We start from the raw sequence: 19,884 nt of genomic DNA, 5'->3' as shown, positions 1-19,884 counted from the left end.
AGCTACCCACAGCAGGCTTTGCAGCACACAGTTGATCACACTTCAGTTGATGCTGCAGGTGCACTTACAGTATCTACTCCTCCATTCAGCTTTCTGCCACAGCTGGTGGTAGAGTGGCTCAGCAGCTGCTGGGAAGAGAACTGACTCCTGTTACCACATCATCTTGCTTTGCTGCCCAGAGGTTATGGAGCAACAGAGACTTTCCACTTACACTAAAACCAATAGTTCTGATGGATGAAGAGTATGAAGCCTTGAGATAAAGGTTTGGAGATATAGCTCTGTCTCTCAATAACAATGAAACTTTGCATAACAATTTTGTCTGAAATGTGCTAAATTGTAATTCTAGTTTATTTAAACTAGGTTTAGAGCAAGTGTATTAAGATTGGTGTTGCAAAGGAGAAACTTCACGGAAGTCAGAAATATCAGGAACAGTTCTGTTGCACTCCATTCAGATTGCCAATCTACCCAGGAGGGGAATGGAACATAATTATGCTGAAGTCAAAGTAGAAGATGGCTTTACCCTTAAGGAAGGAGGAGGTGGAAGATGGAGAAGAGAGGAGAATTTAATATCAGGGAGGAAGAGGCATACTCACTCTGAAGTAAAACCAAAGCTTTTGAAAAGATCAAGGAGGGAAACAAAAAGCAGCATTAGAATATGATATATCATCAGAGCAATGGTGGCTAGTCCTCTAAAGTCAAATATCCTACATTTAACAGCATTGTACCTATTTAATTTCAGATGAGAAGAAATGGCATTTTCCACTTTGCTTCTCTCTCATCACATAACTCTTCCTCTCTTACACAGTGTCTTTGCCTCGACAGCTCTCCCTCCTGCTCTGCCTCTCCCAGGAGCTTTTACTTTGGCAGTACTTTTGGCTGGCCAGCGCTCTCTCAGGGCCCCGGTGTCTTTATGGCTCCCTTCCGCACTCAGCATACCTCTTACAGGGCAGAGCTGCTTCCAAGCTAAATCAATACCCCATAGTTGTGGCCAAAGGCCTGAAATGGACTCTGGACTCAGCTATATGCATTTCAATCTAGTTCAGTGCTGCTCAGAGGATTCTGTATTGACAACAGCACGAAAACTAAAGCCCAGCCCAGCTCTCAGGGCGGAAGCCAGCAGCGAGTTAAGGCCAGTGAGAGAGGCAAGGGCTGAGGGCTGGCACTAATATCATTTTCTGAGAGCATGAGCTTAATATACTGTTCCTTTGTGCTCTTCTGGAAGCAGCTGCAACTCACCCTAATTCATCCCAAGAGACCCAGGCTGCCAGAGCCTGGGCCAAGGACAGCGAGCGCACGTTCAGACGGTAAGCGGTGCTGCCACCACGCTGCCACCGTCCCTGCTGCCACCACACTGCCACCGTCCCTGCTGCCACCACACTGCCACCGTCCCTGCTGCCACCACGCTGCCACCACGCTGCCACCGTCCCTGCTGCCACCACGCTGCCACCGTCCCTGCTGCCACCACGCTGCCACCATCCCTGCTGCCACCACGCTGCCACCGTCCCTGCTGCCACCACGCTGCCACCACGCTGCCACCGTCCCTGCTGCCACCACACTGCCACCGTCCCTGCTGCCACCACACTGCCACCGTCCCTGCTGCCACCACACTGCCACCGTCCCTGCTGCCACCGTCCCTGCTGCCACCGTCCCTGCTGCCACCGTCCCTGCCAGCCAGAGGCTATCCACCTGTGCTGCCCAGGCCGGTGCTCCAGCTGTGGATCCCAGCAGGAATACTCTCACGGCTAATGCAGTACAAACACCTGGAGTGTTCTGGGAGAGTGACTGGAGTATCCCAGGGGGATTTCTGCACTCCTCTGGCTCTGCAGAGTGTCTGTGCTGCCCAAGCGTGCCTCCTGTGAGCTATGGACAGCCACAGTGCTGCTGAACTCAAAGTGTTCTGTGATTCTGTGAATTCTGCCCAGTGGAGACGTGATGGAGCTTGTTCTGCATGGGACAACCTGCTTCTCAGCCAAGACACTGCTGCAGGTTGTATCACTGTCATCACTTGATTCCTGTAGATATTAACCATCAACCTAAGCCACTCCCACAGCCTGGTCAGTACAGTGCCAGAAGCCATACATCCCAGTACCAAAACTTCACTGAGGGAAGCAAAAGACCAAATAATTTCAACAAAGTCATGAGTCTGGAACTACTTATGCAGCCCAAGATGTGCATAAAAACCCAGAGAACTACTCTGAAATTACTCTAAAGGCTGGCTGGTTCCAAACACACGCATAGATTTATATTTCTATCCAACACTACACTGTCTACTGACAGCATGAAACAAAATACCTCCACTAAATTCTGTATGAAATGCATTTCAAATCAAGTCTCCAGAACTTCAAAGATGTTACTGTGGTTATTTTAGGTGGTTCATCCTGTGTCTAGCACTTAATATTTACATCTGTGTTAGTATTTTGACACAGCACTGGCTGTAGATGGCCATAGCCAAAAAAACCTGACTTGTTTTTTTCTTGCTTTTCTTGTGTTTGTTTCTCTTTGTCTTCTTGGTTTTAATCAAGTTCCTCTGCCTTTCTATAGGTCAATTTTTTTCTCTCTCATGAAATATTTTGAACACACATCCTAAACTGCGATTTTTGTCAAATGCATAAATCACCTTCCCAAAGCACTCCTAAGCACTGAGACTTACAGAGACTTTCTGTGCCTCTTTAATTTATATCCTACTCTTTCAGGTGTGCACTGCTTACAAAAATATTGCTCACTTCTCTTTTATTTCCTGAGGAAAAAAGAGAATAAATTCCTCATATGTAAGAGAATATTTTCATCACTTTATTGCTTTGAGCCCACACTGTTCTTCAGCTGTCACAAAAATTTGGTTAACACATTCATAATAATTACATTCTACACACTGTCATACTACACACATAGCTGCAACACTAATAAGAAGTGAAAGCAATATAAAAACATCGCTCAAAGTACCAAAGTTGGATGGAGATGATTTGCTCCATGGTAAAAACCACTTTCAACACCAGCTTTTCTTGAACCATCAGCATACACAACGTGGTACTGCAGCACTGAAGAATGAAAACCAACCCACACTTTCTCCCCTCTGATTATAAGAAACTCTACCCAGAGCCACAGCTGCTGCCTAAATGGGTAAACACCAGAACAAACCCAACACCCTTCTGAGGAGCAGAGATGGACACTGTCCCTGGTGCCCAGGGGAAGGGCTGGCAGCCACTGCAGTCACTCACAGGACTGGAGAGCACCAGCACAGCATGCAAAGAAGCTGCAAAGGTAACAAGAACAGTGGCCAAAATGACTCTGAAGCAGAACTGCATTTTGTGCATCACTTTACTTCTCCTCTTTACACTCTAATGTTATTCATTTATTCAAACATGGACCTGTTTCTGTTCCTGCTGAGGTCAAGTACTGAAGTGGAAGTTAAGGTCAAATAAAGCTACATATGATTACTGTTGTTTGAAAATGTATTACACATTGAAGCTTCTGACTTGAGCTAAGAAGTCTTGAAAATTTTGAATATTCTTTTTTTTTTTTTTTCCATTTTGCAGCCCTGGGTAATCTTGCTTTGCAAAGACAATCCCCCCTCCAAGACAACTCCAGGAAGGGAGTTCCCAGGGTTGAGCCTCCAAAAGGCACTGCAATTCCCCCATTTGAATACACACAGACACATTCCCAAAACAAAACCAGTAAGTTGTGAGTTAGAGGTCCTGCAGTTCCTGGAGTTGCCACCCATTGACAGCTCTTATATAGTACAGACCTCCAGGAGAGAAATGCATGCAAATGAGATGAGTGCACTAAATTATTTCAACTAGAAGCAGAAAATTAACACAGTTCATGCAACAAAACTTAAGGAACATAGTTCTGGAGGTAAACTTCAATACTAGATGATGGCAAATTCCCAAAGCCAGTTTCTGTTTTCTCTACTGCTTTTAGAAGAGTAAAAATCCATATACAAACTAATGGCCTGAGAAGCAGCTTGGGCAGCATTAATGAAGTGAATATTGCTGTGCTCAAACTAATAAGTCAGCTCAAGTTACATTATTTTATTCAAAATGCAAAACATTTTTTACATTTTTATGTGGTTTATTACTAAGGGCAAGAAGGCCGGGGGTGGTGGAGAGTAGGATGATATCCACAAATACGCTTTGCTCTTATCACACAAATCTCAGCTGCCACAGTTTGTAATGAATTGCATGAAAAAAACCAAAGAATGACCTACCACATAAAGCTCAGCTTCAAGTGACAAGTTCCAAATGCAAACCATCATCTTGAATGTTAGTGCCCCCCGTTAAAACACCAAACAGCTCTACATAACCCCATGTACTTTATTTTCTTTCTTCAGGCATCTTCCCCTTCTCCTTTTTGTTGTGGAAACAGCATGTACAGCCATTTGCATTCACTCCAGAAAGGTTTTTAATATCTCAGACCTCACCATTTCATAGACTTATTTTGAAAGCCAGCTCTTGTGAGCTCTTAAAGGTACAGAAAACAAGAGTCTACTAAATCAGAGTCACTGAACAAATTGATTCAACTTTTTCACCATATTAGAGGTTGTTTGGACACTTACTTTGCATGTCTCTGGCAAATTCCAGGATTTCATTCAAGAGAAGATGACACACAATGGTTAGTAATTGACAGAGAATTTGCAGTTTTCTCTTTCTGACATCTCTCCCACTCTGTGGATCCAGTCAAGATCTAAAACTAACAATTTATCTGTCTTGCCTAAGGGTAAAACCAAATTTCTAATATAACAAACTGAAGAAAAAAATGTCTCTGTATAAAGACATCAACCCTCACTTTCTGCAAGGACTAGAATGCTAGAAATACCTGCTGTGATGCCTAAAGGCTCCATACAGTGATTAGTTGGTAGCCATTAAGCAATAGCTGGAGGCTGTGCTCAGGACATCTTCCTTTCTTTTGTCATAGAGTGCACCCACAGCATCTCCTGCTTGGAGTGCCACTGGCAAAAACAATTCCTAGAAGAATATCCTACAAGGATGTTCCCCTTCAGTGACTAACAGAGGAAAATGGGGCACATCCCTAGAGCTGTTTATTACTGGAAGCATTTTAGGGTAGACTGCTGTTCTCTCTGACTCAGGGTTGCTTTCTTTATCAAGGCAACAACACCGAGATGTTACTTCTGCTTCACACAGGACAGGCAAACCTGCAAGAACAGACAGCAGAGCCTGGTGACTTCAAAAAGCTGTTTAAATAGAAGACATAGTTTATCTCCTGAATTCAATACCAAAGACTAACACTTTCAGTAGGGCACATACAGGCAGGGGCACATAAGCTACAGAGAGGAAGACCATTTCATCTGATGGAAGGAAGAGACAAAGTGCCACATGTTCAGCTGACAGGAGCCAAATGCCGCTGGCAATGGCACCCAGGCCTGTCAGTGTATTTCTGGTATTCCACATTTTGGGATTTCCTCACCTCTCTTCTTTGGGCAGTCCAATTACTCACTGCCTTCAGACACAAGCACTCGGTAATCTCATTGGGATCAGTTTAGCTCCTGGCATCTGCACAATGTGCATAATGACACTGGGAACTAAACACTCTCTGGCTCGTCTACATAGGTGCCTCCACTGTATTATCCAGACATAAACCTCAACGATATACAACACACCAAGGGGAAAAACTAATTTGTTAGGATCACAACATGTCGTATTAAGGCCCAGCAGCCTCCAGCTCTCTTTATCACACTGCTCTTTCAAGTAACATGAACTCAGGCAGAAACAGGACCATCCACTCAGCCACAAAGTGCTCTGAAGCAGCACTTTCTTCTCAGCTCACCAGGTCTTCACATCATTCCCATGCCTAACTGCAAACTTTAATAGCAAATTCATTTAGATAGCTATATAATTAACTGCTTAAAAACAAAAGCATGGTAATAATACACATCCTGAAGAGAAAGATGTGTCCAAAGTTAACCCCTGCCCAGCAGCTTTTCTCCAAAGTGCCTGCCTGCACCTACCCCACCCTCAAGACAGGGCTGAATCACTCCTTTTCTCCAAGGGACTGAGAGGTAGAAAATGATCCCACAAGGCTCCTGGGGAAGGGCAGCCTTTTGGCAGGACAAACACCAAAGCATTAACCACTGGTGTTACAGAAAACCTAAGGCCCTGTTAGTACAACAAGTGGATGTGTTTGAGGGGCTCTCAGAGCCCACACCCAGCATCAGGTAACAGACCACCTTGACCAGAATGCCTCTCCTTTGGGGATCCCAAACTGCAGGGTGCTGGGCAGCTTCCACAGCTCCCTCCACACTGCAGGGTAAGAGAGCCCAGGGACCTTTGCTCTTGGAGCCCTCATTTCACAGGACTTACACACAAAGAAACACAACTCAAGCTGCTGATGAGTATTTCTGGGTTTGGCAAGGCTGGCACAATGTTTGCTGCTACAACACCCAATGGACTGAAGCAAGTTACACAGATGATCCATACTCAGATGTGCATCCAGACATTTCTCACTTCATCATGCTTGAAATTACTACCAGGAAGGAGACATTTATTCGTTTAAATGCTGTTGAGGTCATTTTTTTAACCATTAAGTGGGAAAAAAAAGTTTGTTGTATAGACATAGATACTTTTAGAGCACAAGAAGCTTTAACAAGATTCACAATGATGATATCTCTTTCCTTCCCCTCCTTATGACCATGAGGCTCCCCCATGCACTGGATAACACCCTCAGCTGATATGTAAAGCACTGCTGAGATTGGGCCCTTGCTACTATAGTTGCCATGACTGCACCACACACCTCTCCATGGGCAGCAATGCTCTTTTCAAAACAGCTGCTCAGGACAGCTATTAAATTCTCTCATGTTACCATCTTCCCTTTACCACTAAGTTACAGCCCTAAACAGAGGATCAGGGGGATGCACTTTGAACTTTATCAAATCTCTATCACTTAAATGATATAAACAAGTGTCCTGACAAACTGGCAAAAATACTATTTTCAGTGTCTGGTAATATTTTTATCAAGTGAGAGCCACAGAGTAACAAATCATTGCCACCTCAGATGCAAGCCACTCCAGGGTTCTGGAAATGCTCACCATATGTGTGTTTGGCAAAGAAGAGCAGTAACTAGGCAGTAAGGGTATTCCTCATTCTGAAACAGTGATTTATAACAAGGAACAACACTGCCACTTATTCCTAATAAACCTTTAGTGCTTATTATATTCCCATCACAAAATAAAAATTTAATTCAGGAAGAAAATGATGCATGAAGACTGAGAGCCTTTCAAGCCCTCCTTCATTTAAAAACAGAGGCAACTCAGTAAACCGGAAAGCAGTGATCCAGCAAACATTTTACTGCTGCAAACTGTTTGAAGCAAAGATATATGGGAGTTTATTTGCATATAACTTAATATAAATTCCAACTGCATCCTGGGTGCAAGTAAAGATATTTTTTTTGTTTTGTTTGGTTTAGCTTTTGGGTTTGTTTTTGTTTTTATGATGAACAGACTTAGTAAACATTTCCTAAGCTGTCTGCTGCTTGGAATTCCAAGTCTGAAATAAAACATAACCATGCTACCGGCTCCAGTGCTGCCTGTCTCACAAACAGCAACAAAACCCACCAACAATTAAATAACAGAACATTTACTTTACACAGAGCTTATATACAGCTTACAGCTTTACCTATAAAGTAACACTACAGACACAGCAAATCTACCAGCAAACTAACCGAACTAACCTGACAAATTGCCTGTCAATGCTCTCTCTCTCTACAAATATATAGCTAAAGGAAAAAAAATAATCACATATTCTGTCACCTCTCTCTTGATTAAAGTATACCATACCATTATGATGAGAGTCCTGGGTCTGCTCATTTCATCATCGCTATCCAGCGGCAGAATTTCATGTGACAGCTCCTCTCGTCGCCGTCGCCTGCAGATATGTGGACAGTTCCTCTGTACCACAGAACGAAAGGCTTGGAGCAGAACAATGCTGGCAGCACAACCCATATCTGCATCCTGAAGCCTACAAAATAACTTCTATGTTTATGCTATGTTTGAAAAACAGTGGCTCCTTGTCCCTGAAAACAGCCTACAGTGCAGCTGCAGCCAGCTCGCTCTCCAATCGCTTCCTTGAGCTCTGATCATCTGATCACAACCAAATAGCTTGGATGCAGACAGAGGAAAGATTTGATCCACTGAAAGAGAAACACACGCAATATTACGATGCTTTCCTCTCCCTCCCTCCCTCCCTGCTCCTGAATTCGCATGAGAAAATCCTCTCCCTCTCTTGTACATTCATCCGCCTCCTCCGATTCCAGTTTCATGGAACTGAAAGTATTAAAATTCCCAGTTCAAAAGAGCCAGCTGTTCATTAAGCACACACAGAGGCATCCACAGCAACTGGCTGGCTCAGTTTAAATACCTTTAAAAAAAAGTCGTATGTAGCAAAAAAGCCAATATCTGGAAAGTTATTAACTCTCATTATCAGCACTGCTGGGTTTAAAACACTTTGCCTAAGGGTTTTTTACCACAAAAAAAAAAAACCTCACAGAGGGATTTGGACTGCAATGTTTTCGCCACTTCTTGCAATTTTCTGAAGGACAGCAAGTTCATTTGAGTTGTAAATGTAACAAGTGGCAAAAAGGCAGAAATCTGGTGTGCTTCATCCAGCTCATGCTAAAACAGCCGTGGCTCAAGGCGAAGCAGCAGCTCTGAAATACCTCTCAACAGTGGGGCTGTTTTGTGTTCCCACACAGGGGTGCCTTCTGCAGGGAAACATCTTCACACCTACCCGGGAGCCTGTGCAGAGCAGGGGCTCACTCTGAACCCCACAGCAAAGACCTTCCAGAAGGGTGAGAGCAGAGGGTTTCTGTGTACTGTCAGTGGGATCTGGGCTGGGAGAGGCTGCTGCTGGCAGCCAGCACTAACAGCTTACCTCTCTGGCTCCTGCCTGACAAGTCATTCAAAAAGCAGGCAGGGATGCTCGGCAATCACATGGCTGACCTGGAAACACAGCAAGCACTAATGGCAGAGTGTGTAAGATAATAGCACAGGAGAGGAAGTTAGCACTAAAAATACCTACAGAAAATGGATTTCTCCTACACATTAGGAAAACTAAGAATTTCCAATAGGGTTTCCAGAGCAGCTGCTTTTAAGCTAATATGTATAACTTCGTTATATGTGCACCCAAAACCGTATTTACCTTTCATCAAAAGATTTTTGCTTCTAGTGAAGGGCATGAAAGTTTTGTCATTAATTCCCACAGGGGCATAATCAAGTTTATAATGTCTGTTAACAAGATATTTGTAAATAATACTCCTCTTCAGAATCTCAGCCAGGAACTGCACCGAAAACTTTTCATGGAAGTACTTAGTACTTTTTCTGGTCTTGGATAGACCATAATTTCTCAGCAATCTGGCGAAGACATCATAATTCTAATTAAAGCATTTCCCAGAAAAGGTAACTCCTTTAGATTCATTCTTTAGTAGTAACAAACTCACAGCCATTATTTCTTGCCTTTATTTCTTTAGAGCAAACTGTTTTGAGTGCATATGGAAAACAGTCTGCAGCACTGGCAGGCATTGCACAGCCTGACCCCCAGCCCTGCCAAGGCACCCACCCGACTCTTTCCCCCTCAGATTCTCTTGGACACATCCTTCACACGCTGATGTGATGTCCCTGCATCCCCAGCAGCAAACCCTGCAGGGGGAGCCTCCTATCATGCTTGTTAGCCTGACTTTCCTAATGGGATTACAAGGGCACAGTGGCACAGCTGAGTAATTCCTGCACCAAATCAGCAATCCTGCTGCTGCTGCTATTGTTTATATTTTCATCAGCCCCCTGCCTGCTCCAGAGCTGCAACTGACACCTTGGCCACACAAACAGTGCACTTGGCAGCCGGGAGAGCTCCATTCCTGCTCTAATTCCAGCAGCAGCAATAGGGTCCTGGGTAACATCTGCTGCCGGCTGTTATGGCAACTGCTCTGCTACCTTGGGGGCTGCTAACACATCTCCTGTCTGTCTGTACAGCATCTTCCTTTGCTCACCAGTGCTCAGCTGGGAGAGCTGGCAGCATTTTTCTGAAATTTGGTTTCCATAGCACAGCCCAACACTGTCACACATGTGCATGCACGTGTGTATGGAATAGCACCCCAGGGCTCGACCCAAAGCTTCACTTTGTTCTCAGTGAAGAATCCCATTCATTCCTCCAGCCTTTGGATCACACTATTCTCTGCCAGCAGCCCTTGTAACTTCATTACAATTATTTGTGGATTAAGCCACTATTAGATACAAGTAGAAATGACACAATCCTGGCATGTTGTCTCTTTGGAGAGAAAAAATGACACTTAGTCTGAAAGCAAGTAAACTAACAAGCCAAAGACAGCTAAAAGTAGCCTCCAGCTCTTGATCAAAATTCAAGAACTGAAAAACAGCTAATGCACAGGGGAAAAGAAACCACTGAGGAGCTAAAAAATCCCTTCTGTTTTAAGAAAATCTCACAGAAGCATGAGCTATCATTGGAAAGGAAACCTCCCAGCCCACTAAAAATGCCTGGACACATACAGAGTATCAACAGCTTTGTTTTACACAGGTAGGGATCTCATTAGCATACATTATGTTTGTACACCAACTATCAACAGTGTTAGTTACTCTTACAGTGAAGCACTGAGCCCTATTTTGTGTTAATTAGCACTTTAATCCAGAAACAAAATTCAGTGAAACCCCCTGGGAAGCAAAATACTCCTTTGAGCAAGCAACTCCTTCATTCCCCATTACGAAGACTTTGGCAGCAATGCTGGGCTAAGGAATATGCACACTGGAAGCCTTCCACTGCCCACTCTCACTCCATGCTCAACCACCACTCATTTTAGCTATGCTGTGTAGACATGGAACACCAGCATGATAGTTTATGGGGACAGGCTGGGAAGGAGACCACTAAAGGAAACTCAGTGAAAAAAAGGGAAAAAGAAAAAATTAAATAGGCAAGATAATTGTTTTAACCCAGAGGACTTCAGTGACCCAGTCCCTGGCACCTCCAAGGGCTGGGGCTGTGTAGCAGCACAGTTGTGCAGGAACAGAAGTGGGTCACACTTGCCATGTCTTATAAAGTCCATGATAAGAAAGCAGAGTTCAAAGGCATCTGTATCCTCAAGCTTGCAGCTATTTCAGCCTCAGCTTCCACATGAAATAGATGCTGGCTTTGCAAAAGGGCAGCCAGGGCCTGAAGAGGTAAACTCTCTCTGGCATGAAGTCTGCAGCAGACAGTAAACCCCTTCTCCTCCAAGCAGTTGGTTATTTCTCTTCCTTAATATTCCTGTATTTCTGTTTCTGCAGACTGCAAGACTTTGTAAAGATGCTACCAGCCATTTTCTTACACATTATTTCATACCTCATTAGCACACCACATTAAAAGCTGTTTTCCTTCCCACAGCTTTCTTTCTTCCATTAATTTTCCTTTCTCTTTGTGGCATTTGAATTCCTGTGATCACAATAAACAGGATACAACTTATTGGTATTTCGGTCTTCAGCTGAGGGCTTGAAAGAGGAAGGCAGAAAGGCAAGTCTCAGAGAAGATCCTTTAGGGAGAGGATGGCTTGTCAAATTGAGCACTGATCCTTCCTTCCATCTCCAAAGGGGGCTGTGCTCTTCTCAAGCAAGGATGGCTGCAGGTTAGAATCCCCCTTTGCCATCAGACCTCTCAGCTGTCAGCATGACATGCACCATTTTGTTTGTTTGTGTTTTTTTTTTTAATCTGGTAAACAAGCCTGCCTCTCCATGATGTTTTTCCATGACATATATTGAGAAGCTACACAGAAGGTCTTGTGGTGTGACAATCCTAAAGTAGCAATAGCAGGTGAGCACAGGAGCCATCGACACAAACAGGAACATCCCTGGAACTGCCTACAACAGCATGTTCAGTCTGACCCACAGATGCCTCAAGCCATTAACAGGGCCTAAAGAGAGCACAGCAGTACAAACAACAAGAACTGCACTGCTACAGATGATAAGGCTCATGCCACCTTTACAAGTTACCAAAGTTATTACTCCACATACATCATCCCAATACAGATGATGAGCAGCTCCCCAACAGCACATAAGCAATGTGGCAAGTGGCTGTCACTCACAGCTCCACACACAGATCCACAATTTTATAGTAAAACTTCTCTTAAGTTAGTTTATACAGGTAGCAGATAAACATTTGAGGAAAGATAAATTTACAAAATTACAGTCTCCACCTGGATGCAAATGAGGATCACTCACATTTTGGTAAGCTAATGTCTCATCTCTCAACACTGAAACATTTACCACCCACATCACCATTTCAAAATAAAAAGAGCTGATACACATTTTCTTAGCAGAGGTCTTTGTCTCCAGTATTTGTTTTCACAGAGGCTTGGAGGCCCTTGCAAAGAAAGCAGAGGGGAAAAAACACACCCAAGTTTGAAAGCCTCTCTTATGCTCTGCTACTTCAAAACAAACAGTGGAATCCTAACCAGCCTCCAAGGAATCAGCATTGAGATCCAGAGCAGGCAAAGTACTCCAAGAGATGGTCTTCATGGCAGACAGCTTAATGAGACAAACCCTCATTAATGGGCCTCTTTTCCTTGCACATTTTATGCCTGAGGAAGAGCTATAAGTACATATACCTGAGTATAAGCTCAGGTAGCCTTAAAGTAATGTGGCGGATGCCATGTGACAGTGGCATCTCTCACTGCCACAGAGGCAGCTTTTCCAACACCACCTCCTGTTCTCTGTCTGCTCCCAGTGGAGGTCTGGGGGACTACAAGAATCCACCTTCAAGGAACTGCTCTGTCCTTTCCCTCCAACAGTTATGTCCCAGCCTTTCACATCCAGACCAGTGGCCTACAAGAGGCTGTGTAGTGCTAGGCTGAACCACTGCTACCATACGTTCTAAGGGAGGAAAAAAAGAAAAAAAGTGCTTTAAAGGATACATGGGGATCCCACATTTACTTCAAAGAAAGCTTATGCAGTCACAGGTGCTAAAAGCCATAAATAGCATCTGTGCCTTCCACTCCTAACATACCCTCCTGCACTCACTTCAAAACATTCATGCACTGTATCTTCAAGCATTGCTGAAGAAATAGTTAAATACCAGAAACACTGAGGTCTGAAACAGCAGGGTGGGTGACAGAGTCAGAATACACAGCCTTATATTTCTTTAGTTTCCACCAGCTGCTCCCTAGTGACCCGGGAAAGCAGGCATTTACTGCAGCAACTGGTCAGCACAACTCCTGAATGATTTACACCTTTTTCATCTTGAAATTGCGTTTCCTTCTCACATAGTTATCCTTGACCAACACAATTTATAACACGCAAGTTTCAGTGAGTAAAACCCCACAAATGAGAGTACGTGGTTATGACTATACGAGAGGTACCTGCATCCTTCAGGCTCCTCATTTCTCCTCCCTGCACCCTGCAGCAGCAAGCGATGCTCACCCCACCGCCGGTCAGAGGAAAGCTGCGCTGCCACAGCGCTGCGATGTCACCTGGCTGCAGAGCACACAGGGCTGCAGAACGCGGGTGTCTGGCACCCTCTAGGGAGTACTACATGAAAGACCAAGTCACACACTCCTGCTTCCTGACGTACTGTACCTGCTGAAAATGGAAACAAGCGCTACAGACAAGGCAGGAAAGGAAAAAGTCAGATGACCACAGAAATAGGCTCCCTATGACTGCCTGTGCCACTGCTGCCTTTCTCTTCCCAATATTCTTTTGTTCTTTCACGTTGATATCTGGGGTAAAGAGTTATACAGAAGTTGTGTGGAAAACTATCAATTACCACCACAGTGTACATGGCCAAAATACAGAGGTTTCCCTGTATCAGATCTCACAGCAGTTTGCTGATGGCATCAACAAATTACAACTATTCAACAAACAAGGTGATAAAGTGATAAAAGACTGGTGTAAGGATTTCCAACAGGCTAATGACAGAAGCTGGTCTAGAATCCCATATCTCTGGAGCTTCAACTCCTAAAGGGGTTTCTCAGAATGTTCTATTTACAAAAAAAGCGAAATAAATCCCTAACTTGCATGCAAGTAGTTCCCACATTCTTGTTTTCAACTCAGGTGAAGCACTCTGCTGATTTTCAAGTAATTTCTCACTTTGACAGGTAATTTTCTACTATTACAGCCTCTCTGAGATCAATGGGATTATTCTTAGATAAAGTAAAATGGAGAACTGCAGCCCACAGGCAGTGATGAAAACCTCCTTATTTCAGTGCACTTCAGTGGCTTCTGGATCTAGCACAGAACATTCCAAACAGCAGCTAAAAGTATTGTTGTGGTTTCCTTAAACATGAAACAGGAAAAATAAACCTTTGACTTTGAACCAGGAAAAATAACTACTTAACTTACAAAGCAAATGTTTGTTTGTTTTAAAAAGAACTTTTATTATCCAGTAAAACTGGTGGGGAATTAGTTGGAGCTACCAAAATTCATCTTCTCTCTGACACACAGTTAAATAAAAATATAATGTATTAAGATAAACTCTGTGAAGAGTTTTCACCAGAAGTTACAACTCTGGCTGAGCTCACACTTCTGAAGCAAAGATTTTACAAACAAATCACAACAGAAAAAAACAGCCACCACCCCACTGGATCCCAAAAAGAACTGGTAGCAAATTGTTACTCCCTTTCAGAAAGATACACATTTAACTTGCACACAACCCCTCAAATAGCATTGTCAACACCTGATCCTGATTCCAGGTGACTTCCATTTCACCAGCCCAATGGCAGAGGGTCTGAAAACCAAAACTGGCATAGAGGAAAAAAACCAAAAAAGACCACAGCTCCTGCTTTCACTCTAAGATGTTGTTCTTGTGGCATCCCTTACAGCTGAAACAGAGTGCTACTCGTCTGTTACCTGTCACTGTCCAAGACCTCCATGACATGCATAAATTCCAAAGACTTTCATCTGGCTGTTTCACAGATCAGTTCTGAAGAATGAAACACACCCAGCTACATGGGAAGACACTCTTCCCACAGAAGAGCAAAAGCATTCTCCATTTGCTGCCCTGGCAGCAGCCCTGCCACTTACAGGAACAACACTGGAAAGAGACCCAAGCAACTGGGGAGAGCAGCAGGAACATCTCCCAGCCAGCTCTCCTGGTGCACACTGAGACAGAGACGTCATTGGCCACTAATGAGGTTTTAAGAGCAAGATGTGGGTTTGGACGAGGTGTCAATTGTACAGCAATGTTCTCTATGCTGAATGGCCTGAACAGCATGGTGGTTTAATGAACTACCACTTCTTCTCTAAAATAGGATCAAAGGCCTAAAAAAAAACCACTGCAAAAACTCTCACCCACATCAACAAACTTTGGACAAGAGCCACAGAAACTTTTATTGCTGACATCTCATCTTCAGGATGTGCAACCTATTCTCTATTTCTGTAACAGAAATAGAGGAGTATTTTGGTTCAAAAACCAAAAGTAGTATTTCTGTTCAAATACAGGCTAGAAATACAGAGCAAGAACAAATAGAGACAAAGAGAGACTGGAGTTAGTTTCAAAAAGACCACTGAAATCTGGAATAAAGCAGAATTTTAGACAGTGATATCCTGGTAGAAAATGTATTTCTTATTCCAATTTGCCCCCAAGCCAATGACATCTTTCTACTTACAACCCAGCTAACAACAAATAACAAGCACTTTCAGCCTCTAATTCTTTGAAAAAGATACCTCTTTTCTGGGTCACAAGAAATCCTGCAAAGGAAGGTATCTCTTGGCACACTCCAATCTACTCCTACACCCCTTTAGTTTTCAAACAACTCACTTGAGTAGGAAAAAATGCACGTCAACATTTGAGGTAGGAATTTAAATAATGAATTGTTTGAATTCATAAATGAAATGAATTATTTCATTTAATGTTTTTTATACCGTTTCACAAAGAAAAACTGTAGTGGTTTACAATCAAGAAAGAGTGGAATCAGGTATTAAATGAACAGGTCAGGCTTCATACACAAATGCCAGAGCTTACACAGGACAGGGAGAAATTCAGGCCATACCAGATAAGCTAGAGAAGAAGGACTGTATTGACTGCAAATGCACATAGGGTAAAAATATTTTGAGAACTAAAGTGTGGCACTTAGTGGCAGCTTGGATGGCATCTTCACCTCAATCACAGCATTCTAGAACAGCTTCCTATTCTTCACTATATCAGCACTTAGAATAACTACCTGGGAGATAAGCATGTTTCTTTCTTTGCCTGCATGAAAAATGACAAAAAAAATCAAACCCCACCATTTTTTCTCCTGCAGATGAAGTCAGGCCAGAGAGGTTACAGTCACTCACATCTTGGCTCCCACCTTGGGTATTCTTCTGCTCTCTCAGATGCCAGACTGAGAGGACAAGAGCAGTATCCAACACCTTCTGCCCCCAAGTCAAGACTGCATGTGATAGAGATCAGCAGCAATTCCCACCCGGCCCTGCACATGCTCTTCACAGAAGGCTTCTGGACTTTCAAGCCATGAAAGCCCTTTCCAAACTGCCTCACAAAAATGATGGGCTGTCCCAGGGAGCCAGGAGTCTAGCTGCCTAAAGCATTCCAAGCTAATTTAATAAATTTTTAATTCAAAACATCCAATGCCTTGAAGCTAAGAATTTCTACTGCAAGCTGGGCATTTAGCAGCTGAAAATAAAGGAAGAAGAGCTGGAAGCAGAGGCCAATGCCAAAATGATCATCAACTACCAATACAACACCAGCATAAGCAGAGTTCAATGTAGTCCTGGAGATAATGCAAGGTACCTCTAGCAAAGGATGTATTTACACTACTATTTTTAAAAGTAATGACATGAATACTCTGCTGAGATATCACTGAAAGTTCGTGAACAGGGCTGGCCACCTTCAAGAATGAACCAGTTGCAGAACAGACCTGCCAACGTGCCCAGGGAATTAACGTGGCTGCTGTGTCCATTTCTCAGATGCCCAGAACAAGTCCACTGACAGAGAGGATCAAGTTCTTTGCAAAATCACCAAGACTAATTGAGGCTGGAGGAAATGCTGAGGAAATGCTGGGAAAAATACATTTGGCCACCCCTAAGAAATGAAGGCTGATAGAAAACCTTGCCAGTCTATACTCTAGTAGGATACAGAGAGACTCTCCATGGAGACACAGCAGCAGGGGATGATGCACAATGGACACAACACATGTGAAAGTAGAAATTTCAATTAATTATGGTAAAATAAATTTTTAACCATGAAGGGTGTTCAAACAGAGGAACAGGGCATACCTGGAGAGTAGATAAGGGTCTGAGTAACCTGATCTCTCTGGAACTGCTTTGAACAGGGAGCTGGAGATGACAACCTCCACGAGTTCTTTCCGAACTGTTATTCCATGAATGTGTAAGAACATGGCTTATTCAGCTTAACAAACCACAGAAGAAGAGCCACCTAAGCCAAAGACTTAAACCAAAGGCTCGAGGCAAAAAAACCTGGTCATTTAGGCTGTACAATTTCACTTCACACAAGGCTCTGTTTCTAACCTAACCCAGAAATGAACAAAAAAGGCTCCCAATCAGGCTTCTTTCAACTCTATGTCAGCTGTACAATCCCTGCTTATTATTTCAAGGCAATTTCACTTTGAGGCATATGCAAGGAGTTCAGCCAGAAGCAAGGAACCAAAAGGAACAATCTCATTCAATTTCCGAGCATAAGCGTCTACAGCTGCAAAATGGAAAATCAGGCACAAGATGTGGACAAAGTAAAAAAATGAAATGCAAAGTAAAATCTGTACATACAGAGGCCAGCAAAAACTGTGTTGTCTCAGGTGCTGCTCTCCCATCACCCCACTCCCCCAAATACAGCAGCTGTAGATGTATCCTCTTAGCTGTCAGAAAAGATCCCACAAGAAGAATAGGGATCGTTTCCACTAGCAGTGTAATAATGTGGCTTCAGATTCTTTTATTTATCAGTGCCAAGAATCCAAAACAAAAGAAGCTCAGACTTAGGACTCTGAAAGTTTTTAAGGCTATAAATATTACAGAGGTGCCTTGATTTTTTTGTTTGTTTACATATTACTCAAAAAATCCTACCCAAATATGAGAGGTCCACGGGCAGCCAGTCAAGCACCTTTTCCCTGTTTGCTCAAGTAAAGTGTCACCTAACCATGACACTTCTCAGGCTAAAGCACACAGGCCAAATTATTACTTTCTACAGACAAATCCACCTACAGACAATCCTACTGGCATAAACATCAGCCTTTACATGACAAGAAAAGGGATCTGTGTGCATATAGTGCCAGCTACTGTAAGAGAAGTTATCCTCTTGATTACAATGTGGGGGCTGATTAGCCCCAAAACCTTTCCCTTCTCAGCACATCTAGAAGCTCAGGGAGGCTCACAGTCCTCCTGCTTTTACACCAGCCAAGAAGTCCAAACTACACAATGGAACAGTGAGACCACCCATTCAACAGCATGGAAAAGAGACAAGGTCCCTCAGACCAACAGTGCTCAGGAGGATGTTGTCACCCTTTCAGAAAGGACACACCTGGAGCTCCTGTGCCACCTCTCACACCACACCCAAGGAAGTGCCTGAAACCCACAGCTTGGCCCTTATCACCATGGAAATGGAAAAGCACCCCAAAAGGAAAAAAAACCAACCCATCCCAATAAAAAAGCATCCTGCTCCTTTTAGAAATAACAATGCTGGGCTTTTTTCACAGCACAACAATGTGTTTACTATATCAAACCAAGTAACAGCTATTGTAGCAGCTAATGAGTGACACTGTCCCCTGGACAGCTTTTCTATAAAACATGTGGTTTTCATTTCATGTCTCTTGTCAGGATTTCACTCCCTTTCTTTTAGTTGACCTCCAGAAGAGAATAAAATCATACAAAATCTAAAACTAACGAACCTTAAGTTTCTGGTATCCATTAACATTCATATTTACAAGGCTGTTGATTCAACAAAATACAAAATAAGCACAACCAGCCCAATTTTAAGTTGTTTGGCCTGTATTTGTTAAGTTCTAACACAGTCTCTATAAACATATGTCTTCTGGTTGGTATTTCAGGAAAAGATCCTTAGAAGAATAATATTTTGATTAGTAACATGTGTGTTTTGAAAGACTAATACTGAACTCCAAGGGAGATTAAAATATGAGTACAAACTATGAGCTAAATACACATATGTGCAAAGAGTTTTCATTCTCACTGACTGAAATGCCTGGTTACAAGTAATTTGTTTTTATTATTAAAGTCCTAATAGCATGTGCTGTTGAGTTTTTGTAAAATTAACTGATATTTTAGAAAAAATCCTGTTCTTACAGAACCATTTTAGAGCATTACTTAAAAAAATTATCTAACATATAACAGAAGTGATGTTATTGTCTAGTTTGTTATGACACATGTCCAGTGAACTTCCAAAGGATCCTAGTCATTTTAGGTAGTACCCAAACATTGACCTCTTCTCTTTTTAACCATTTGAGACTTCTCAATCAAGCAGGAAACAGAGAACAAATCAGCCAGATAGTGCTTTTCAAGAAATCGTAATTATCTACACTCACAGATGTATTGATTTACTTCAGAGAAGCACGCAGCTCCCTAATTGTGTGGAACATGCAATTAGATTTTTAAATAGATGACCAACTTCCTGGACCACCCCCTCATTCTTCTGCTGGCAGCTGGGCATTCAACAGGGTTTTGTTCTTAAGTAACCCCAGCTGAATAGTGCAAAAGCATAAGTAAATTATTTAAATGTTACAGAGTACACACGGGAACTTTAATCCAAAAGATTGTTTTATAGTTTTTTTTCAAGGAAGACAACAGTCTGGTTGTCTATGCTGCCAAAGCTTTCATTAGAACATGAGACATCCAAGTGAAAATATGATGGTACATGCAGATTCCCTCTAAACACAGCCCTTTTTCACAGCAAGGGAAAATATTCTCAACTTTCTCTTACAATTCAGATAGAAATTTAAATG

The 19,884-nt window shown here is 42.9% G+C and overlaps 1 protein-coding gene across 12 annotated transcripts in view; it reads right to left on the bottom strand.

Moving 5' to 3' along the window:
• Positions 1-19,884, bottom strand: part of DOCK10 (dedicator of cytokinesis 10) — a 146,873-nt gene that overhangs the window by 113,040 nt on the left and 13,949 nt on the right. For 6 of the 12 annotated variants that reach the window (XM_085069625.1, XM_085069636.1, XM_085069628.1 and 3 more), the window contains exon 1: positions 7,787-8,047. The exons of 5 other annotated variants lie outside the window; for them this stretch is intronic. In XM_085069625.1, coding sequence (XP_084925751.1) covers positions 7,787-7,951 — 165 coding nt within the window. In that variant the 5' untranslated portion in view covers positions 7,952-8,047. Of the gene's footprint in view, positions 1-7,786; positions 8,051-19,884 lie in introns of those variants that run through there. One more of the 12 variants, XM_085069638.1, reaches the window with a different exon arrangement.

The sequence above is a fragment of the Lichenostomus cassidix genome, chromosome 9 (assembly GCF_008360975.1).
Source record: "Lichenostomus cassidix isolate B80296 chromosome 9, HeHo_3.0, whole genome shotgun sequence".
Classification (NCBI taxonomy): Eukaryota; Metazoa; Chordata; class Aves; order Passeriformes; family Meliphagidae; genus Lichenostomus; species Lichenostomus cassidix.
Note: the sequence above shows the minus strand (reverse complement) of the source record. Positions and strands in the feature narration are given on the sequence as shown.